The sequence below is a fragment of the Dermacentor variabilis genome, chromosome 6 (genome assembly GCF_050947875.1).
Source record: "Dermacentor variabilis isolate Ectoservices chromosome 6, ASM5094787v1, whole genome shotgun sequence".
Taxonomy (NCBI): domain Eukaryota; kingdom Metazoa; phylum Arthropoda; class Arachnida; order Ixodida; family Ixodidae; genus Dermacentor; species Dermacentor variabilis.
This window is the reverse complement of record NC_134573.1, coordinates 97,037,090-97,061,874: the sequence shown is the minus strand read 5'-3', so window position 1 is coordinate 97,061,874 and position 24,785 is coordinate 97,037,090. Positions and strand designations below refer to the sequence as shown.

Sequence of the window (24,785 nt, the reverse complement as noted above, 5' to 3'; positions counted from 1 at the left end):
AGAACCTTTATACAGAAAAACCAGATTGGGCAGAGACACTTAACACCGCCCACGTGTGGGAATGCGAAAGCATTGTACCGTTTGTAGACTTCGGAACGCCATGAACGCACCCATTTTATACACTCATGACGTGGCGTCAACTCCTCTCCATTGGCTGCGCGGTGACGTGCCCACTGACTCACGCACTAGGTCACACGTTCGTTTAGTCAGCGTGGTGACTGCGACGTGACTTGTGCAACGACACAAGTGCTAGTAGGCACACCCTTATACTGCCAGAACCGTAGAGCCGCCGTGTCCTCGGGGAAGCGTGCTTGTCTAGCACCCCCGAAGCCCTGGTTTGATTGCCATCCAGAACGAGATGTACCAAATTTTTCTTTCCATCCCAATAATTTAATCTGTTCACAGGAACCTCCCTGAGAAAGATAACGTCAATACGAGCATTTTTGACATGTTTTAGCTCTTTGCACCACCAGCAAGCTTGGTACCACCTTTCGGTCACGCTGACTATGAGCAATTTTTGCTCAGTACGACATATGATGCTTTCGCAATAGAATATAAGAACGTCAGATGGCAGCTTCGCCGTCTTCCTTTTGGCATGCGCCAGTGTAACGGGGGGTGACGTTGAGTCTAATACTCTAACGCACTTGTGCGCCCACTACCTCAACCATCTGAAAACCATATGTAAAATGTGAAGCGCAACAGTAATAAAGACTGGACTGGAAAACTTTATTCTGGTCCCGCAGGACTCGCTTAGCCCATACCGGGGCCAGTGTAAAATTTTCTTCACTGCAAGAGTTGAAAGAAGTGTTTAACATGCATTTTCGCATTAAAATGTTTTATTAAGGCACTTTGGAATTACACTCATACTGTCGAAGAGCCTGTTTCCCTTCTCGCAAATAAAGAAGAAAATTTTTAATGCTAACCAACCTTTGACTCAACCTTGGCACTTTACGGCAGGTACGTGCGATGCTGTATCGGCTCGGTTTAACAAAAAAAGATAACGAGCGACTGATGGTAGATCCAAGCCTCTGTCGTATAACACAGCAACCCGGTGGTCAAACCACTAGGCTATGATCAATTTCTTTATCGCCGCTTTTTAAAACAGAAAACAGATCGCAATTGAAATGAGTGAGCCTATCCTTGCTAACCCAACTGGATTAAAATTTATTCGATACAACCAAGTCATCAATCACTGTAATCTAGTCAGGTGGTTGAGGCAGCGGCCTATACACTTGTCTATACGGCGCACGCTCTGTGAGATTTTCATATTCTCAGTAGGCAACGATCACGCTCATACCTATCTCGTTTCACATGTACTCATATTTTTCAAACTCTTGGAGCGTGTGCCATATACCACTTGCTCATCTTTCCTCGTGACAGCTAGCGGTTTGACGGGCCGTTCCAGACTGCACTAACTTCCGGGTCTCCAGTTTACCGAGAAGATTCCTCGCAGCTGTTTACGCTACGTAAAATACGTGCGCATTCGGCCAACTTCATGATCGCCCAAGTTAACAATGTTTTAACGTTTCTTCGCTGAAATACTACTGCCATCGAGGTTTTAACATACACCACGTAACGTAGCTAAAGGTATGCACAATTGTATATAGTTATTGTTGACAAGGTCATAATCCTCGTTTCTACGCGCCTTGGTTGCTTAGTGGTTTTAGCGTTACGTTGCTAAGCACGAGGTCGCCATGGCCGCGTTTCGATGGGGGCGAAATGGAAAAAAAGAACCGCCCATGTACCGTGCTCTGGGTGCACGTTAAAGAACTGGAAGTGGTAAAAATTAATTGGAAATCCCCCACTACATCATGCATCATAATCAGGTCGTGGTTTTTGCACGTAAAACCCCAGAATGTAATCTAATCCTACTTTCTTTAACATACGCTCACACACTACCCGTGTAGAGCCCAACAGTCGTCATGTCGTAAGCTCGCATCGAACGCCCAGCGTAGGTATCATGCCTTTACTCCCGTCTGATTGTCTATGACGCAGTCGTAGTCATTGCTATGGTCATATACACGTATGCTCACGACACACACATAAAACTGCTCGATTTACACAAACACGTTGTTTCACCTGGCTATGGTATGTGAAACCTCAAAGAGCCCTGTATAGCCGGGTACACACAAAATACTTCGCATAACATCGATTCCCCCAGTGTGTAGGATATGCAGAACTTCTTTTAATTTGTCAGCATCTGGTCCAGATCTTATGGAAGTCCCACCTTTATTGGGGCTATCTGCTTCGAAACTATTTCACACTAATAAATCTTCGCTGTGACTTTGCTTCGAACAAGAAAATTGATATTTGCCCGAGCGTACTATTACTACATGCGCCACATGGGGATTTCGCTACGGCGGCACTAGATGGGGAAACGCATCAGGCAATCCGGCTGCATACACGCCTCATGTATAACGTTATTCGGTGGTCACAATATGGTGTGTCGATATATTGCTTAAATGCTACTGACATTATCGTCGTCATTTATTGCCAGATGAGTTCTTCCGGATTTCTATATCACTATATATTTGTCTCTCACCATTTTCCCGCTACCTTGTGTCACAGATAGTAGGTAGCCCGTGGTCTAATGGTCATGGTCTGATGGTGCAAGGGTCACCAGGATTCCCCCCAGGTCACCCCTTGGCGTGTACCATACGTCTATGAACCTGGAGCAAACTTGCATCACTGGGTATCTTCCATTAGGTTAGTGCCGCTCTTCAATAAATCCGTTTGATACGATGTTTGCTTGCTCTACATATGCCAATGGCTATGGGCCTACCTGACTTACAAAAAGAATCATGGAAATTCATCCTGTGCTTTCTGCAATCGAAGCATACTTCGGAGCACCGCCGTTAGATGGCGAAGCGCGTGCAGTGGGCACCATGAACTAGGACATCCAATGCATACACGTATCACCGCTACACCGCTTCAGCGCTAATCACATTAACGTCAACATTCATCGTGAGATTAGTTCTGCCGGAATTCATATTACATAAACGAAATGTGAAGCGATTAGTATTTCATTAGCTTATTCATTGTTTCTCTATTGAACTGAGCATTTGTATTTAAAATGTATCTGCACGGTTGGGGCTGCTGGAAGTTTTTAATAGTTCGATTACGAGTCTCTTAACTTTTGCGATGGAACGTCGTTCCTTTCATCTCTTTCATACTAGCCCAAATATTGACTTTTCCGACGTTCTCACAAGGCGTTGTGTCGAAGTACCGCAACAGTCGAAGAATACCTGCATCCACTAACGTACGCGTGGCGTGCCTTCAGCGCTTTTATCGTACCGCCTTTAAGGCTGATTACGTTTTAAGTTTAATATAATTTAAACAAATAGCCTGTGGCAGACAACGTAACTTTAGTCCTTGAGCTGGCTTATTCAGAGAGGCGCACATTACTTACGTGAGGAATTGAAACACTCATTGGGAAATTAACAGAAACCCACTAATTAACTTTTGAATAAAAAAATTACGACACATATTTTAATTTACCAATTGTATCCGTTGCTTTGCAAGGCGTATAAACTTGTAAAGAATTCTCAGAATGACGCCAGTTTTGAGATATGCGTGATCAGACTTGCCCTAAAAATGACTCTTTATCACTTAATCTTAAAAAAAAACGTCCTTTATGCAGTGAATCACAAAAGTAACTGGAACGCCCACTCATATCGCTCCACACTTTCGGTATTATCTTGAAAATGCTGTCATCCTGGAAATTAACTTCAAATGGATCGGTCTTCAAGATCGCCGGCTGCAATTAGTAAATTGCAGTATGTGCCGTAAAGTAATCATTTGAGAAGGCAATTATTGAACGTTTGTTCATTGTTTAAAACACAGTTTTGGAATTGTTCCATAATAATTTATTATAACGAACTGAATATGTTGAGACGGGTTCCGTAGAATCTTTATAAGTAAACTTCGAACAATATATGAAAAATTTACATGCAGAACCGTGTGTGGTAGTTATCTAAATCATGCGTAAGCATTTGCTACTAATAACCTGTAGTTTCGTCGTCGTATCATGCAGTGTTTGGTATAATGACAAGAAATATGTACTGTGGAAGAATCGTGAAAGTGTGAAGTGCGGCTTCAACACCAAAATCTAAAGTGAGACCACCATAAGACGACGAAAAGGCCAGTTGCAGCAATGTTCATTCATGTTATGTGACGAGGCGTTTGGATTGTGCCCCTGCTTCGTGGAACGTAAGCACTGGTCGTTGGGTGCTGTAGTACATGGTGCAACTGAACCGTGTCACGTCTGATCGACCTCGTATATAGACGTGGTCGATGGCGCTTCCTCCTCTCGATGCGAACCATTATCAATCATCATCATCATCATCATCATCATCATAATCATCATCATCATCATCATCATCATCATCAGCCTGGTTACGCCCACTGCAGGGCAAAGGCCTCTCCCATACTTCTCCAACAACCCCGGTCATGTACTAATTGTGGCCATGTCGTCCCTGCAAACTTCTTAATCTCATCCGCCCACCTAACTTTCTGCCGCCCCCTGCTACGCTTCCCTTCCCTTGGGATCCAGTCCGTAACCCTTAATGACCATCGGTTATCAACCATGTTCAACCATAATCCGGCGGCGGCTGCATATTTCGCGGCTTCGCGGGTCATATATTGAAAGCGATCTACAATGGGGACAGAGTTTGCCGAGGGCAGATAGCTTCGTGTGCGTTGTGTTCTCGCTTCTTAGTTCGCTTTGAAACAAGCGGCAGCACAAAAGTCAATTCGCTCTCCGCTGTGGGCCCTGTCTTCAAAGCGATCGTCTAACATGACGGACCTAGGCCTACTCGTTGAGTAGGCATAGAAATGCTTATGCATTTAAAAAAGCATTGCGTTGTAAGTTTTCCGTTGTTCAGACAGCCGTAAAAAGGCCTGAATGACGATTGCATGTAAGATTTGCACTACCGTTGAAAGCGGCCGTAACTTTGTGAAGGGTAAAGCTCGAGAAAGAACAATGGGTGCCACTGATGCTTGTCTTGCGAAACACGCACTTTGTTTTCACTTTGTCGCCTTCAGTCGATGAAACAGCGACTGATGCAACAGCACATAATATTTACTAAGAGATGAGAAGGAAATTCAGAGAAGAATAAAAATGGGTTGGATCGCACACGGCTGACATTACCAGCGCCTGACTGGAACCTTACTAATATCATTGAAAGGGAAGGTGTACAATCAGTCCATTCTTCTTTGAAAATTATAATTAGTATTATTAGATGCGGAAGCATACAAGTATACAAAGGTAACAGGGAGGGAGCAAGCTGACAACTGCCACCGAGAAGGGCACAACGCGTGCCTAATCTGTTGGGAGGAGGGAATGAAAAGACAAAAGGAGATGAAGATCGGAAACAAAAAATAGCAGAGAATATAGGAAATAAACAAATGACCGAGATATGGACAAAGGAAAGTAAGAACACGGAAAAAATGTCTATAAACGGGAGGCCAAATGAGTTGTCTGCAGGAAAGTTAGCAAGGCTCTATGGGCCTAGTCGCGTTGAGCAGCACTCCCTCTCGGAAACAGGCAATCGTCGAGGGTCGTACGTTTGAGTACAGTCAGTCCATATTCCTTAATTAGCAGTGCACGTTGTGTGACCAATGCAGCACACTGCAATTTCGGGTGTCCAAGTGCCTCACAGGAGCCACAGGTCGAACACGACGGACTGCTAACACGTCGTTGACGGTAAACGCATTCACGCACCAACACAGCGCCAACTCCTAATTTTACTAACAGTGCTCTAGCACTACAAGACAAGCGACCACCACGAACACAGGGAGGGAGCGAGACGTTTGCAACACGGTGGTTTGGGTGCTGCTTTAGGAGATATCGGCGGATTAACACACGGGCGTTGTCAATATACAAGAAGTTTCTGGGCAGTCACTTCCGTTGTGAGCTCAAGTTGAAGCGAGGCGATCAGCCTCTTCATTTCCGGCAATACCCACGTGCGAAGGTATCCACTGGGCAATTACTTCTTTGAAAAAGGAAAGTCAGTTTCATTCAAAAATAAATATATTTTTTTAAAATTCTGTTTGCCGTGGCAAAACCGCGATACGATTATGAGGCATGCCGCAGTGGGCAACTCCGGATCACTTTTGACCATCTTTGGTTCTTTAACCTGCACCGAATGCGCTGTACACGGGTGCTTTTGCACTTCGCTCCCATTAAAATGCGGCAGTAGCTGCCGCTATTTGATCCCGCGCCCTTGGGTTTAGGAATATAGCGCCAAAGCTACAGTGCGCCATCACGGTGGGTGAAAGTGAATTATTGATAGCATATAGGACCGTATTAAACAACTACACGAAGTAAGGTTCGTGGTTACATCGGACATACTTACTGCAGCAAGCATTCGCTAAATAAATAAATGAACAGACAAGGTGTTCCTTGCACACTGGGCAGAAATGAACTGATTTCACCTGATGACCGGAAACACTCGCGATCGAAACGCTGACGTGATAAATAATGTCGGCGTAGGGGTGCGATCACTTCTGAGTGCCTCTGGCTTCAACGCGTGCGTGAAATTCCCCTTCAAATTGCCCTTCAAATTGCCCAACCTCCAACGCTAGGAGCGCGGGACCAAAATGCAAGTGAAGTTGCGTTTTTAAAGTTCACGCGGGTCGCAGATTGCTTTTACGATATGGCGCGCGGTACGTTTTCGCCATGCCGAGCTCTCCATGAAGCTTCTCGAACACACGGCGCCAGTTTTGTTTCGCTAGCTGCTGAGCACATTTCTCCCTGGATTCTGACACTGTTGCGAGGCTATGTGGAAGACAAAGATTACGTTGTTGTATCCAGGTATTCGTGACAAGACTGCGCAGAGTCTCCCATATATTTAGGAGCTGCGGATCTATGACTGGGTGGTCAAGCGACGGCAGTTCTTTCTTGTCGACCGTGTACAATCGGATGTCCTTCCCAAATTGGATGCCCAATTGGAGCTCGGTGACGCTTTAGGCCTGGGTATTGGTTATAATTTCTCGCAGCCTTACATATCGGCTTTTCTGGCACAGCGCAAATGATGGTGAGCGAGGTCTGTATATGGACGGTTTTGATTAAGTAACAGTAGTTACTCCTGAGGGTGTTAGTGATACTTGTGCACTCATAATGCCGAATGCAACGCGCGAGCATAAGGTTGGCACACGCATCTCTAGTGAATACCATTGCAAATGCTTTTCTGGTGTAACGGTTGGCGATGTTGGAGGTTCCTTTGTAAAGCGCGGTACATTCGTGGTTGGGCTTTGTATGTCCCCATGTCGGGGAGTGCACTGCATTAGTCACTCACGACGATTCTTCCACTGTGCCGGTTAAGGAGAACGATTATCAACATTCTGCACTGTAAGATAGCCGTCGCATTAAAACTCATGTTTTTATCATTTTTGACAAGTCATCGGCGTCATTCCGACAAAACGCTTCTAATGCCGCGAACAAGCAGAAAGGAGTTACGAATACCACGGTAAAAAACAAAATAAGTAATTGATAATTATAACGCACTCTGATTGCCTGGCGTATGCAGTACGTCGTGAGTTATGCCTTACAAACTGATGGCCTGCCGTCATTCTGACGGTGAAATGGTTGGAAATAGAGGTGCCAAGATATTTCCCGTGATTCGCTGCAGCTTTTCTTGCAGTGTTGCTTCGGCGTGCTGTATAGTGTTTTTTTCTTCGAACATTTAAAAAAACTTCAGAGAATCACATCACTACAGCATAATTACCTGCACAGGTGGACATCATATGTAAAAAACCAAAGCACTCGACTCACAGGTAGACTAATTGCATTATAAACATTTTCGGGGGGAGCTCCGTAGCTTGTGATTACGTGGGAAAGTTCAACAAAATTATCAAGAAATTCTAGTGAAGTGCTTATATTTTTCAAAATGGCTACGCAAACTAAATTTCCTGGCGTGAAATTATTTGGTCAGTCTACCTGATTATGCATGCGGCAAGGGAAAACGTGGCTCCTTGCCCAATCCCTATGTGACGTCAAAGTGCAGCGCAAAATTAAGTAATCGCACTGTAATGCAGTGCGATCGCGCTGCAAGACAGGATAGTGATTTAACGCTCACCGAAGTTACGCTTGGACAAACTAGGTTGGAGGCTGGCATTTTGAAATGCACCGAGATTAATGAAATCCGCTCGAGGTATGTATCAAGTGAAGGAGCGAAAAAGATGACGTCATCTTGTTACCGAAGACACCTTAACCACATAAATACATGTAGAAGTACCTCCTCCGTGCGTTCGAACATGGCTTCAGCATTACACAAGCCAAAATGCATGACTTTGAACTGGTATACGCCGCCCGGTGTTACAAAAGCCATCATCTCGTGACCGATGCCCTCTACTGCAGTGTCGCATAAGCCCGAACGAAGGTGGGTGGAAGAAATAAGTTTCGCACATTTAAGGTGCGAAAAAATTTAGCTAGGTTACGAAAAATAGCTACGTTTGAGTGGATGTTTCATTTTTCCTTATTACAGTAAACTCTCAGTTGTCAGAACGTCAGTTTATCGAATATTTCAGAATAACGAACTTTTAAAAAATCCCCGGCAGTTTTCTTATAGATTCTATACAAGAATGTTTTACTTAAACGAATTTCGGAACAGCCAGTGTTTCAGTTTAACGAACTCGCTCAGAGGACCAAGGTTGCACTGCACTGCAGGCGCAACCGATGCTCGCCTTCATCAAACCGCCGCTCCAGCGACAACGTAGCGTCGCCAGCGCTACAACGCCCCTCGGGCAAAGCGACGGCGCGGAAAACGAACGGCAACGAGGCATGGCCTCCGAGATTGCCCGCAAAAAACTAGCAAGCATGTAATCTCGGAGGCCATGAACAAAGTGACATCGCTGGCGCTTACAACGCCGCCAGAAAAAAGCGGCGACCTGTAACACCCCAAACCACGTGGTGTGTGTTTTTTTGCGACCGGATAGTCGTGGAATGGTCGTCATCTCTTTCTTTCCAGTCTCGTCGGTTCCGCGTGTGCGCACAAATGACCCACCTGGTGTGTTTTTCATTTATATGTACAAATTCCATTTGTAACATTTCTAACACTATGGATGCCATGTCTCTTGCTCCATGAATTGCACTCCAAACTTTTGAATGTGTATGCCATGTCCTATGTTGGTCTAGTGAATATTCAGTTTAGTGAACTTTCAATTAGATGAACTATTTTTTTCGGTCCCTTGAAGTTCACTGTAATTACTTCTCTCCATCTTGCGGGTTTCCACAGAACTATTACGTCAAACTCTTGCCTATGCTTCTAGTTGTCCATAAATTCGACTTTGCCGAGCCATTTGCTAGCCGCCTGGTTGGCTTATATGGTAGAGTGGATGCAGCGGGAAGGCGGTGTCCCGAGTTCGAGTCTCGGACCAGGACAAATTTTTCTTCAACTGCGAGGCTTTTCTTTCGAGGAACTCGTGTGGGTTTCCTATGTAGCAATTAACTACATTTGGTTGGGTGTCTCATTTTACCTTAATAAAGAGCAGATTACTTCCTACATTACACTCGTATTTCTTTTTACAATTCATATTAAGATTTTAGCTTCGAGCTATAGTCCCGCAGATGACAATTTTTCCCAGTTAATCACTGTCTTCCATTTTCTGGGTTGCCGGAAGAGTACTTTGCCATATTCAGTGTCCCATTGCTTCGAGTTATCGATCAACTCGCCCACACTTTCCGATGAAACCCTCCCGGTTAGTTCAGATGACCGACCGACCATCACGGTAAGGCGTCTTTCCTGGTTATGAATCGCGCACTAGGACATTTTTTTTCAACTGCGAAGCTTTGTTCTTGAGAAATCCGCATGTGTTTCATTGGTAGCTTCGTATTATAGTTGGATGAATGCCATTTTTTTTCTTTTGATGTGCTTGATTCATACTGCTCGCATAAGTCACGATTGATGTCTACCAGTTAGCCAATAATTACTGCAATTTTAAAGTCTGCTTGAGACTATATTGTCACGGCTCACTTGAGACAAGAGCGGAGAGCGTTATTTAATCTAGACAATTAGAACAAGCGTTCAGTTTTAGCTTCTTCTTCTCTAGCACGCTCGCTTGCACACACGAGGTCGTCGTCTTCGTCGTCAGCATGGTTGGGCACACATGGCGTCACGGCATTTGCCCCCCTTCAGAAGGAGCATCGTCCCGATGCTTGGCGGGTAGCACCCGGTGTCCAGCCCACAAGCAAGTGTCCATGTCATTCAGCAAAATAAGGTTTCATGCGCACCACGTACACAGTCTCTGGCAGGTCCTGACGGCGCCTCGAGCAGGATTGGCTGTCAGGAATGACTTCATAGTTGACGTCGCTAAGGCGTCGTAGAACCTTGTACGGTCCGAAGTATCGGCGCAGAAGTTTATCCGCGAGGCCTCGGCGGCGTACTGGAGCCCAAACCCAGACTCTGGCCGGGCTGGTAGACGACGCATCGATGGCGTTGATTGTAACGTCGCGCATCACGGTCTTGCTGGCTAGTTATGCGAACGCGTGCGAGCTGTCTTGCTGCTTCGGCGCGCTCTGTAAAATCTGCAGCGTCAGTCTCGGAATCGCTGGAATCCTGAGGAAGCATAGCATCCAGCATTGTAGTCACTTCTCGACCATGGAGGAGACTGAATGGCGTCATTCTTGTTGTTTCTTGCCGAGCCGTATTGTAAGCAAACGTTACGTAAGGTAATATTTGGTCCCAGTTCTTGTGTTCCACATCGACGTACATGCACAACATGTCTGCGGGAGTCTTGTTGAGGCGCTCCGTAAGTCCATTGCTTTGCGGGTGATAAGCTGTCGTCCTTCTGTGTGCTGTGCCACTGAGCGTGAGTACAGTTCGCAAAAGTTCAGCCGTGAACGCGGTTCCCCTGTCGGTTACGATGGCCGCTGGAGCACCGTGCCTAAGGACGACGTTTTCGATGAAGAACTGCGCGGCTTCGGCTGCTGTGCTGCTCGGAAGTGCTTTGGTTTCTGCATAACGCGTAAGGTAATCTGTCGCAACTATGATCCACTTAGTTCCTGCAGTTGATATTGGGAATGGGCCCAAAGGGCCATCCCAATTTCTGCAAACGTTGTTTCCGGCAATTGAACGGGATGTAATAGTCCGGCAGGTTTCGTAGGTGGCACTTTTCGTCGCTGACAGTCAAGGCACGTTCGAACGTAGTGCTTCACCTGTGTTGCGAGCCGTGGCCAGTAGCATTTCTCTTTGATCCGTGCTAATGTTCTTGTGTAGCCTAGGTGGCCCGAGGTAGCTTCATCGTGACAGGCCGGCAAGATTTCACTGCGGAGAGTTGTAGGGATGACCAGTAGATATCTCTTCCCTGTTGAAGAGAAGTTCCTCTTAAAAAGAACACTGTTTCGTATGCAGAATGATGACAAGTTCCTTGAGAACAATCTGGGCTTCTTGGTGGTGCGGCCTTCTAAAAAATCAATTAGTCAAGCGAGCTCGTGGTCATCTTGCTGTTGTTGAGAGATGGTAGCTGCACCAACAACTCCTAAAAAGCCTGCGGGTTCGTCATCATCTCGGCCTGACGACTAGATCGGTGATCTGGAAAGACAGTCAGCGTCTAAGTGCTGTCTTCCCGATTTATAGACCACTGTCATGTCGTACTCTGGAAGACGTAGGCTCCAGCGTGCCAAACGTGCAGATGGATCTTTCATGTTGGTCAATCAACAGAGAGAATGATGGTCACTTATGACTTGAACTGGGCGGCCATATATGTACGGGCGGAACTTGGTAACGGCCCATACTACAGCCAAGCATTCCTTCTCTGTGGTGGAGTAGTTCGACTCGGCACGTGACAGTGTTCTACTCGCGCAAGCGATGACTCGCTCAGCGCCGTCTTGCCGCTGAACAAGGACGGCACCTAGACCCACATTGCTGCCGTCGGTGCGGATCATTGTCGGCGCATCCACGTCAAAGTGGGCAAGAACAGGCGGAGTTTGTAGACGGTGCCGCAACTCGTTAAATGCCGCCTCCTGCTCCTCGCCCCATATAAACGTGACATCTTCTCCGGTTAGGCAGGTGAGCGGTGAGGCGATGCGTGCAAAACCCGCAATAAATCGCCGGTAATATGAGCATAGGCCCAGGAAGCGTCTGACTGCCTTCTTGTCCGTAGGCCTTGAAAACTTTGCGACGGCTGCGATTTTCTCAGGATCAGGTCTTACACCTGTGTGACTTACAATGTGGCCCAAAAACTGTAGTTCTTCATAGCCAAAGTGGCACTTTTCAGGTTTTAAGGTAAGCCCAGCGGACCGTATGGCTTGAAGAACTGACCGTAGCCGACTGAGATGTTCATCAAATGTGGCAGAATAAACAATCACATCGTCTAGGTACACTAAGCAAGTCTTCCACTTAAGGTCTGAGAGAACAGTATCCATTAGCCTTTGAAACGTGGCCGGGGCGGAGCACAAACCAAAAGGAAGAACTGTGAATTCATAGAGCCCATCAGGCGTCACAAACGCAGTCTTTTTGCGATCCCGCTCATCGTCCTCTATTTGCCAGTATCCACTCTTTAAGTCCATCGATGAGAAATAACGTGCATGCCGTAGCCTGTCGAGGGAATCGCCGATGCGTGGTAAGGGATACACATCTTTTTTCGTAACCCGATTGAGCTTGCGATAGTCGATACAAAACCTCAGGCTGCCATCCTTCTTCTTAACGAGTACTACGGGCGATGCCCAAGGGCTTTTTGACGGCTGGATAACATCATCGGCCAGCATTTTCTTGACTAGCTGCTGTATTGCTTCACGCTCTTTCTCAGCCACGCGATACGGATGTTGTCGAATGGGTATTGCTGTTTCCTCCGTAATGATGCGGTGTTTCGTCAGTGGTGTTTGACGCACTCGGGACGTTGTAGAGAAGCAGTCTTTAAAATGGTCAATCAGTTCTCTGAGCCCTTGTTTCTGTTGCGGCGCTAAACCAGGGTCAACGTCGACGACGGGTGTAGATGACATCGTATCGGTGGTTGATTCCTCTGTTACAGCAAAGCAGTGTTGAACGTGGTCAATTTCGTCAAAGTACGCCACAGCGGTGCCTTTACTGATGTGCCGGCGTTCATTGGTAAAATTTGTCAGTAGTACCTCTGTGCAACCGCCGATTAGGCTGGCGATACCCCGATCGATGGCGATAACTTGATGGAACAGAAGTGCAGTTAGTTGCTCGGCTACACCGTCCTTGTCAAACTGTTCTCCGCATCTTACGGAGACAAGACTGCATGATAGTGGTGGTATGCAGACGTCGTCGTCGCCGACACGTAACGATGTACGTCGGCGCTCTTCGTCTTGGCTCGAGTCTGTACTAGTTGACAAGGTTATCTCGCCGTCCCGTATGTTAACCACGGCGCCGTACTTCCGCAAAAAGTCCATTCCAAGGATGAGTGATCTGCAGCACTCTTTTAAAATCATAAAATTAGCGACAAAAGCTGTATTTCCTATCTGGAGCCGTGCAATACATTGTCCTGTAGGTACCATTATCAGGGCCCCGGCATGTCGAATATAAGGGACCGTCCATTGCATTCTGACTGTCTTACGTAGGTCTGCCAACTGCTCACTCATTATCGAAAAGTCTGCACCAGTATCAACTAAAGCTGTCACGACGTGCCCATCAATTGTTAAGAGTAGGTCGGCACTAATAAATTTGGCGGCGTCCCGTTTCTTCGGGTTGCTCCGCTCGTTTCTCAGTAATAATGGGGGATTTTCGGCGGTTCGACGACTTGCAACCTTCCCCCCGGAGGTCGCTGATTTCAGTTTCCCCGCCGTGGGCTTGGAGAGCGGCCTCGTACCACGTCGGCGAAACTGCGACGGTTCGGCGAAGAATAACGTAATGGAGACGGTGAACGCGACCGCAGATTAGCTGAGCTGCCTTGTTCCTGACTGACACTGTCGTCGAAGCGTGGATGTCTCTCTGGAAACTGGCGCCGAGTGGCAGGTGACAAGTCCTGGATGCCACCCTGGCGATGAGGGCAAAAACTATAAATGTGCCCTGGTTCGCCACAGTGAAAACACAATGGTCGGCGGTCAGCAGTGCGCCATACGTCGGTCCTGCGAGGCTGGGGTCGCCTGAAATGCTCCTTCTGTATCCAGGCAGCAATAGGTGGCCGCTGGTGGTACTGCTGTACCGGCATGGCAGAAAGCGGGCGACGGACAGCGTCTGCGTAGCTATATGCGCGTGGCTCGAAGCGCTGCTCGGGACTCGGTTCAGGGAGTGGCTCAGGAGGTGCTAATGCTTGCCGAATTTCTTGGCGAACAACTTCAGCGACCGAAGCAACAGTAAACTCCTTCGGTGTCACAGTTTGCTTCGCAATCTCCTCGCGCACAATGTCTCTTATCAGTTGACGCAGCGAGGTCTCGTCTGTCACTGTTAGTACTGCGGCTCCTGCAGGCGCATAGTTAGTCAGGCGTTCATATTGCCGACAACGCTGCTGGAGCACCCGCTCGATTGCTGTGGCTTCCTTAATGAATTCTTCCACTGTTGTAGGCGGGTTACGCTCGAGACCAGCGAATAGCTGTTCTTTGACGCCGCGCATGAGATGGCTCAACTTCTTCGAATCCGGCATGTTGGGATCCGCTCGACGAAACAAACGAGACATGTCCTCGGCAAACATGGAGACACTTTCATTGGGCTTCTGAATGCTCAACTCGAGAAGTCGTTGTGCATTCTCTCGGCGATCAGTGCTTCCAAAGGTGTCAAGTAGCCGACGGCAAAATTCGTCCCACGTTGTCAAATGTGCCTCGCGGTTTTGGAACCACGTCCTTGCGCTACCTTCAAGAGCGAAGTACACATTGGACAGCTTCTGGTCCGGACGCCACTGATTGACCTTAGCTACGCGTTCGTACTGGTCCAGCCAGTCTTCGGCGTCTTCGTACGTATCACCGTGGAAGCTTGAGGGGACTAGATTGTTTTGGATAGTCACCTGTGTTGGAGTTGCAAGCGCCATTTCCTGAGTCGTTGAGGTCGCTGACGAAGTTCGTTGCAAGAGACCGAATTCCGGGCACAGACCTTGCAGGCGGCGGCTTGCACGCTGCACAGGTGTCTCGACGTGTGGATGATGTCTTGAAGGGCTGGACGCAGGGCTACTCGCAGGAGTCGTCCCTATCATTAGGCGATGATGCGATACCCAGCACCTCCACCAGTGTCACGGCTCACTTGAGACAAGAGCGGAGAGCGTTATTTTATCTAGACAATTAGAACAAGCGTTCAGTTTTAGCTTCTTCTTTTCTAGCACGCTCGCTTGCACACACGAGGTCGTCGTCCTCGTCGTCAGCATGGTTGGGCACAGATGGCGTCGCGGCAATATACTTTTTGTTGTGGTTTTGCATGCACAATGTCGCAATTAACATGGCATAGCAGACTCTTTCGGCTGTCCGACATGCCTTTTTTAATGCTAGGAGGCGCTGTACTTTTCTGTGATAATGCACATGCAACATGATCGGAGCGTCTACAATACCACCACTCAATGCACCCTTCAAGGCTTGCCGGCATTTATTTCTTTTCATAAAAAGATGCCGAAATACAAGAAAAGTTTAATGACAACTTCGTATATTTTCTTTTACTCTATATACGCTGAAGCCGATTGTAGGAGGCTAGAAAAAGAGACCGCCATTTTATTGGCACAAAAATGCAGAAGTCTTCCTAATTGATGCACCTATGCCGGTTACTCCACGCAAGGAAAAAGGTTTGAGGGAATGACACTGATAGAGTGTGAAGAGTGACGATTGTGGTGGTATGGCGAAGTTGTTGATGAGAGCTAGCTGATGTAATCACAGGTAATTATTCCACTGACTTCTAAAAAACGCGGAAATTGCAGAAGCTGCAAAATATGCCTACAGAATAGAACTGCCTCGCCAGCATGTGCACTTATCGTACCTCTTCCAAATGCTGCAGAATACCACTCGGTGGAAAACTTGCATAATTGTGGAAATTATCCCAGCGGTATTCTAAAGCCCTGTTTAACAGATGGCGAACAATCCGGGAAGACAGGCACTCAGAAAGAGTCTGACATTGGCAGAACAAGGGGATCCTATGAAATAAAGCCGTTAGCCAAGCAAGAAACTAAAACAATAAACATAAATAAAACTATAACTATACTAAGACAGCTCAAAAATGCCAGAATCTATTTTGCCAGATGGTAAGAATATTTAGAATATTTGTCTTTCAAGCGAAGCATCTTACAGAGTAATATGCGTGTAATCAGTTCGTATAATCGGGGCAATATATTTAAAAAAGGCGTAAAAGATGGGCATCAGAATGAGCCCACGTCCATAGAGATTCAGCGATCATAAACATTGTGTTTTATAAGGTACCCCGCAAGGCAGCTAGGTAACCAAATCAAAAGCGATAGCATGAGAACTGGTCGGCCTTTGAAGGCGCCTAATGCGAGATTCCTGCTGAGCTGGTGGTGGCATACGGTGCGGATACCCTTGCTCACGATGAGACCATTAGACGGAGAAGACGCTTTCAATGCTGCTGAGCAAACCTGGATGATGAAAAACAGAGTGAGCAGAGTGAAGAAAAATAAAGTGAACGAATAAGAGATGCGCGCTATGTGCCCGAGATGTCCGCAAAGGATTTTTTGAGACGCCCATTTTTCTTTAACATATTTAGCACAGTTGAGAACTGCTTTCACGGTTTCTTTCAGAATTCTGTTTCTGTGTTCCGGAGTGTATGGTTTATTACTACATCTTGACATTATACTAAGGATTGGCATTCCTAGCGACAGGTCAAAATTCGAGCTTCTCGGCCCCGAGTCCTGTCATTCTGCTAGAAAAGCATACACAGAAATGCGTTAGGACTAAATGCATCAGTATGACAAATTGCCTCTTACTATATTTTATTTTTTTCGGGAGTAATTTTGTTGGCGTGACACCGTTTTGTAATAGTCATATTATCTAAATTTTTCTTAAGGCAGCCAAGGAAAGCTTCTTCAACAACCTTCTAAACTAAGAAGACATTCCTTCAATCGCCAATATATGAATACGTAGGAGAAAATAATTTTTGTTTGCAGATTTCGCAAGTCGCCAAACCTTTTGACAAAAATGTATATTAGCAGTGTAGGTTGCTTGTACTTACGTTCCATTTTCCTTGTAGTAATACGTAAAGTTATAAATATTAGTTGACTGGTCAAAACCCAGCTTTTTCGAATAGACGCATTCTCGACCGTTTGAGTAGCTTTGTTTAATCAACCAGATTGGTTCTTCAGTGTTGAGTGCCTAAGAAAGAATCGAAAAGACAACGTATGTGCAATCCAAGGAAAACCAGAAATTCAATAAAGCTTACTGTACAAAAACAGTTATGAAGAAATTTGTAGCTAATAACAACAGAGCACATAACACAAGCGATGTGTTGTGTCAACCACGAATGAGGGGGCCAAACGGAGCGGTCACGCTTCGTATGAGCTCCTGCCTCGACGCCTCTTTTCACTCGGAAAACTGCGCAGTCGCTGAAAATGCAGTACTCGATCGTCCTCTACTAATCAAGGGAAACCCGTGGATAACCAGTTTTCAAACGTAAGTCCATATTTCCTCATTCTTTTCTTGTTCGAAGATCCGCGTAGAAGAACGCTGCTCTAAGCCTTGGCGGCTTCGGGTAATTCGTCCGACGGAATGCTCCTCCAGCTCGTGCGGGACGCACCAGGATGGCCTAGGACGACCAACTTTGGGACGACGCGTCTGCGACGATCGGAGCCACGACGCCGATCGAAAAGAACCCCCCACGCGAAGACAACGCTCCCGACCTCTCGCAAAATAAAGCCCTTTACAACGGGGGATGGTTTACTGCAAAATGCCACAAATGAAGGCTGATCGCCATTCCGGATACCGAGACCGAAGCGGCGGGCGAATCAGTGCCGAGCCAGCCCAAACTAAAGGGGAATCCCTTCGCCAAAAGAAGCTACCTCCATTGCCGAAGACCAACTTTAAGGTAATCATTAGACTATAGGGCTCAACATCAGTCAACTGAGCACGCATCCGATCGCCCGGGCTATAACCAAAGCATGACGAAACCCAGACATGTGCAACGAAGGCAAGTTGCTTATACGGTCGCGCAACGGATCGAACATCGCCATAATCAGCACGTCAAGCACGGACGCTGCCAATGTTGTGCAGAGCGTTCCAAGTCTACGTTTTGGGTGAAAGACTATGCAGTGACGGCTTACGTGGCAGCGCCGGACAATTCGTGTAAAGGTGTGATTCACGGTCTGGACGCCGATACAATGCCGACCGAATCACTACGGCACCTTCGGGTTCGCCCCCAATGAGTCAAAATACTTTATGCAAGAATGCTTGGAAACTCCCAAAGCACGGTCATTACCTTCGGGGCCAAGATCGTCCGCCGCTACGTTTACTACTACGGCGGGGACACACATTGCTACCTCTATCGGTCATCGCGGCATGTTTCCTATATATGCTTCAAGCCTAGACATTGGCTGCCTGTATGCCCGACACCTGACGCCGTTGCCTGCTCAAACTCCGCCGAACCAGTCATCGAGGACGGACACACCTTCGAACCCAGGTGTGCACTGCGCAAGGAAGCGCACCCCACACGGGCAAAGGACTGCGAGGAACGCCTCAGGAAACTAAGGAACCCATGGGCGAGAAAAAAAGAGGAACCAGACGCCGGAGCCAGGGACGCCGGCGGACGTGGCCTGACCAGGAAACGCTGGTTCAGTAGGGACTCCAGTTCGACATCCGGGTCCAGATCCAAGTCGAGATCCGCGTCCAAGACCAGGCACGCTCCGGAAACGAAAAAGAAGCAGCACAAGAAGACCATAAACAAGAATGAAGAAGACAGTATGGTGAACTGGGTAGCGCATATTTTCTCAGCCTCTCCCACTGTTCCAAAGAACACAAAGACGCCGAACGATAAAGTAAATGAGCTAAGGCAAGCTATTCAAATTCTCAGCTCAGAAAATGCAGAGCTTAGACAGAAGCCCAACAAACTCATGGACGACCTTAAGGCACTGAGAACAGGGCAGACAAATTCAAACCCGCAAACAGAAGAAACTCAGTCGGCCACAACAGGACGGCAGGAATTCACAGCTGCCATGGTAGCCATGAACAATGCACCAGCGAATCTTAGTAACCTCGTTTTTAACATCCACGATGAGGCACGCAAGAACAAAGAATGCCTAATACAATTTACGGGCATGAAATCCAGAACTAAAGCCTATACCAGCCCATCGGCTGAGTATGGCAAGCAACCACAAATGCTCGGTCAAGTTGGAAACCCTCAATATATGGCAGTGGAACTGCCGTGGGATCCACAGAAAGCAGGGTCTTCTTAAACAACACATCACTAACTGCACAGCTCCATCAGACATAATCGCCCTACAGGAAACCGGATGTTCACCCACTCTTGCGGGCTACTCAGTGTACGAACGGCTCGGGCAGAGTAAGGTCGCGACGCTGGTTGCCAAAGCTGTCTCCGCAAACAGACACGACGTCGATGCAACGGACATAGACCACGTCTTTATTGACATTATTACCCAAAAAGAAGCCAAGAAAGCGTCTTTCTCCTCAACATTTACGGGCCACCCAACCAGAGGAAAGCCAACTTCAGCTATCTGCTACGCAAGGCAGAACAAGAAGTAGGCAAGAAGGGTCTGGTCATCCTGTGGTATTTTATTGCCTGGCACAAAAGCTGGGGCTACGTTAAAGAAACTCAAAAAGGCAGGGATCTAGCCAGAGAAGCCGATCGCAGAAGGCAAAGTCTCATCACAGACCACGCCCAACCCACGCGAGTGGGGAACAGTATCAACCGAGATTCGTGCCCAGAGTTGGCATTCGTCCGAGGGCTAAGAGATGTTCGACGGGAAAACGACGGGCAAACGCTTGGCAGCGACCACTTCATTTGCGCATCAAGATAGACACCCTCCCGACCAGGAAAAGACTTCGCCAGGCTAGGCTCACTGACCTGGGTAACCTATAGAGAAACTGGGGCCGAGTCCGAAGACACTGTGATCACATACATTACGAGCTGAGTAGCAGGAATCAAGGCAGAATGCGAAAGGCTAACCCGAGAGGTCGCCCTCACCACCAACACACCCGAGGTGGATAAGCATCTTTTGCGCCTATGGAACACGCGACGGGGGCTACTAGGAAGATGGAAGCTGTAAGAGCACAACAGAAAGCTAAAGGAGTCGAAGTCACGCGTTGCCGACTAAAGATCGTCGAGGTCGCAGACAAGCCTAAGAGTATGCCACAGAACTCTCAGGGCGCAACTGGTGCGAAAAATACAATGACCTACAGGGGACCCTAGGCTTGGAAAAGACATATGCCTTGCTAATGGCTTTTATAGACCCAACCATGACCAAGTCCGAAAATCGTAAAACGACCCAACGGATCGCGCATTGATTCCAAGACACAGACCGGGAAATGCTAGAGAACATCAAGCAGTGCTACATTGGGAATAGAACGGACGTCGACTGCAGCTTAGCATACAGGAGCGAAAGCAATCCCGCTCTACATGAACCCATTACAACAGAATAAGTCAGACACGCTAGGATGTCTGCCACAAAGAACACCACGCCACGTAAGGATGGCATTACCAACGCCATGATAAGGAACCTGGACGAAAACTCGATCAAATGATTTACAGAATTCGTAAATAAACACTGGGGGCCTGGGGCCGTCCAGGAAGAATGGAGACATGCAGAAATAGTAATGATTCCGAACTCCAGAAAGACTCCCTGCCTGGAAAAACCTGCGACCTATTTCGCTAACTGCCTACTTGGGAAAAATATACGAGAAGTATGCTTCAGAGGTTGGAGACCCACCTGGACGATAACGAGCTAACGCCACACAGTGTTTGGATTCAAAAAATCCTTTTCAATGCAAGACCTCCTTCTGAAGATTAAGGAGGAGGTGCTTACTATCATCCCGAAATATGGAGAAAATACCTTGTTAGCACTCGATCTTAAGGCGGCCTAGCCTTAGCACGGAAGCTCGAACAAATATAAGGACTCAGGCATGCCATATACGCCGACGACGTCACAATCTGGGTCACCGTGGGATCATTAGGAGAAAAACAAGACCTTCTGCAGAGTGCAGCAGATACAGTCCACGCATACACTTAACACTGCGGACTTGCATGCTCTCCAGGGAAATCCGAGCTGCGCAGGGTGCACACAAGAGGATACTGTCTGCAAAACTCCATAGACATCTTCATAGGGGGAAAAATTCCGGAGGCATCCCAAGTTAAGATCCTTGGCAAGTGGATACAAACCAACTGTCGTGTGGATCGCACAATGAGACAGTTTGCAAACACCACAGCGCAGATCACGCTGATGATCGCAAGAAAATTATACAGACAACGAGGTATGAAGGAAGAGGGCACATGTAGCCTAGTACAGGCCGTCGTGGTCAGTAGGATTGTATACGGTGTCCCCTACCAAAGACCGCTCGAGCAGGAAAAAGAACAATTAGAGGCAATCCTCAGGAAAGTTTACAAATACGCTCTCGGACTGCCAGTCAACAACTCGACGGAGAAATTTCTTAAATTGTGCATAAACAAAACAGTGCAAGAACACATCGAAGCTCACCTTCTCGCGCAGAAAATGAGACTCATGCAGACCCCAACGGACAGGAAAACGCTGAAGATACTGTGTATGAGGGATATGAGGGATATAGTACTGGGTATGAGAAAATTACCGTCACGGAAAGCATGCCTAAAGATATTTGAGAGATCATAGAGATCAGCCCGATACCGAGAAACATGCACCCTAATATACACAACGCCAGAAGAAAGGCAAGATCACAAGCACACAATAGATATTTCGCGGGGAGAAAAGACGTGTTAAACGTCGACGCGACCACATACAAAGACCACTCCGGGGCGGTAGCCAGCGTTGTTGATCACACGCGTAGAGGAATCAATTGCACTTCGATAAAAGGCAACATCCTCGAGGCTGAGGAAGCGGCAATCGCACTCGCCATCACCCACCAGGGCAAAGAGCCCACTACAGCAATACTTACGGACTAGCACGAAGAGTGCAGAAGTTACAGCAGTGGACGCATATCCATTGCGGCTATCTGCATACTCAAGATTCGAAAATCACCTTTCGAGATGCTTTATTACTTCGACACCAGGCCATGAAACTGTGACAAGGAACCAACGTGCCGACGCTAATGCCCGAGCATACGCCAACCGGGGGGTGCACCACTATGGGTAACCGGTCACAGTCACCAGACGCTATGGAGCAATTTTAGAAAACCAAAGAGCCCTAAAGACCATCTACACCCTCCCCACAAAGATTTATTAGAGAGCAGTCGGTTGCCTGGAGACAACTGCAGACTAATACATACCCCAATCTGAGTCTATTAAGCAAAATTTATCTGGCAACATATAACAATAAATGCCTGCTATGCTGGGAAGACGCAACACTTTACCACGCTACATGGGCCTGCCAAAAAGCAAAGGTAGCGCCAGTACACAAAACACCAACACCAGAGCAGTGGGAGGCTGCGCTGTCCGGCTCGAAGCCTGAAGAACAGCTCAAGCTGATCGATAGAGCTAGCAAGATGGCAAAGGCCACAGGGGCTCTGGACTGAGGGCTCCACCTTCGCCTGGATACCTCCTTTGGGAAAATAAAGTTTTTCATTCATTCATTCATTCATTCACAAATCAATACAAACTCCAGTGTTCAATTCTCATGAGGAGAAAAAAAATTTCGAAAAGTAAGGAGGTTATGTTAAGTCACTATATCTCCTTAGTTAGGTGTAAATAAATTTAAGGATTAAACTTTGAATTTATAGGATAATAGCGGTAATACAGGGAGTTAGCACGATCGGCACGTAGTCTCATGCGATTGCCACGAAGTTGATCGCAAATTCAGACGCAGAAGCATAACATTAATTTATGAAACACAGACCACTAAATGGATATTGTTATTGTGCTTCAAGTCTATCCTGCTATATTCCACTGGTGCAACCACAATTATTGAAAGGCACAATGTTGGGCTCAGACTGAAGTAGAATGCTCGTCGAAATGTTTCGCAGAAAAATCTTAACCATGAACCACTGAAGATAAAGCAGTCAGCGAACAGCTTCGTCAAACCGCTGTCTTATTAGTGGTGACTGTGGATTACCGAAGGCCCACGAAAAAAGGAGAGAGACCATAAAGATATTCAGCCCTTCAGGAGTTGGATAATCGATAAGCTCAGATTTACCGCATGAGAGTTTGGCAGCGTCATACAGTTTCTTTGTGAACTCTGTGCGTCGCAAAAAGGCGGCGTTCCTGCTCAATCTCCACCCTTGGAACTCAATTTAGGCAATACGCGTTTCGGGACCGCAATATGAAGCATCAAAAGAAATTTCTAAGCCTAAAAAGGAAGCTTTAGCTGGAGGCCGACTTCGACCTTTCTATTGAAATACATTGAAAACGCTGATTACTCGTATTCCAATAGCAATTATATACAAACGGTCAAAGGCGGTGAAAGATGTCGCGCAGTTGTTCAAAGATATTGTTTTTACAGCAGGCCTAGCTCTTGCAAACGACCTGTGCTACTTGGTACGTTGTTCATCCCACCCGAAGCAGCCGAACACGTGTGCAGACCTCACATTGCAACCCCTGGCTTTTTAACGACTGATGATGTGGTCCGAACACAGAAACATATTTTCTGAGAGTTCGGCGAATAGGCGCGGTCAAGCGCCAATGGCGTGCCCCTGACTTAAATGACGTTATCACCATCACAACTCAATGTGACTGCGTTTAACGTGATCGGGCTGGCGTTGGTTGGTCTTGTAAAGTCATGCAAGATCTCACTTTCTAAGCTGTGGCGATACTCGTGTGCGCGTTAGATTTGCGTTGTTATCTTGCATATATATTGTGATATGACTTTCGGCCGCTTCTCCAAGGCGACCTCGGGCATGTAATTTGCGATCGGTTCAATCTGCCACTCTTAAACCCCAACGCGGCACAGATATATATTGTGATACTTGCTTCCTAAAGCGCACTGAACTTAATAACGCCGTCTAATTTCACGTGACCCAATAAAAATATGCAAGCTTGCGTATTTTTGCGTATTCCTAATTACTACGTTAACATCTCACTCGAATCAGTATCATGTTAAAGTGGCTCGGAGCGCACATTACAAATTATATGTCAGGAAATCAACATATTAAGCGTATTACGTCAAAAGCTATTCGCATGCTGGGCTACCTGACGCGCAATTTCCCGCTGGCACCTTCTTCTCTAAAGCAACAGCTATGTGTTACATTTGACCTAATCTAGAATACGCATCATCAATATGCGAGCCTCATCAGTTAACCTAATCAACATCTTAGAAGCTATACAGAATCGTTTTGATCATTTTATTCTTAACAATTACCAGCGCACAGCAAGCGTAACTAGCATGAAACGTGCCCTTAATATATGTCCCCTTACCAAACGCAGCAAAATCGCTCGCCTTTATTTGTTCCATAGGAATCAATTCCCACGCTCAAATCATGTTATATTGAACCAGCCTCTTTTACTTCTGAACGCTTAGACCATCGTCATAAAGTGAACATCCCATCCCGCAGAACGTCTACCTGTGGTAACTCGTTTCACCCTGAACATGCCAGGAATGGAATCACCTACCGGATCCAATATTCTTTAATACTAACACCGATAATTACCGCAAGACACTTACTAACGTTATCTAGTATACCTTGGCTTTTATATATTTATACGTGTAGAGTAGCTGTTTTCTTTCGACCAGCACTGTTATCTGATTATTGCGTTTTCTTTTCTTCTTTGTATAGTTATATGTATCTATTAACCCTGTGAAGTGCCTCATGTACAAGCCGTGATGTTTATATAAAT

The 24,785-nt window shown here is 46.8% G+C and overlaps 1 protein-coding gene across 1 annotated transcript in view; it reads right to left on the bottom strand.

Annotated features, from left to right (window-relative positions):
* LOC142584279 (uncharacterized) overlaps positions 1-24,785 on the bottom strand; it is a 72,095-nt gene that overhangs the window by 34,911 nt on the left and 12,399 nt on the right. Inside the window, exon 2 of the mRNA XM_075694418.1 lies at positions 17,055-17,194. Within this exon, the coding sequence (XP_075550533.1) occupies positions 17,055-17,194 (140 nt within the window). The remainder of the gene's footprint in view (positions 1-17,054; positions 17,195-24,785) is intronic.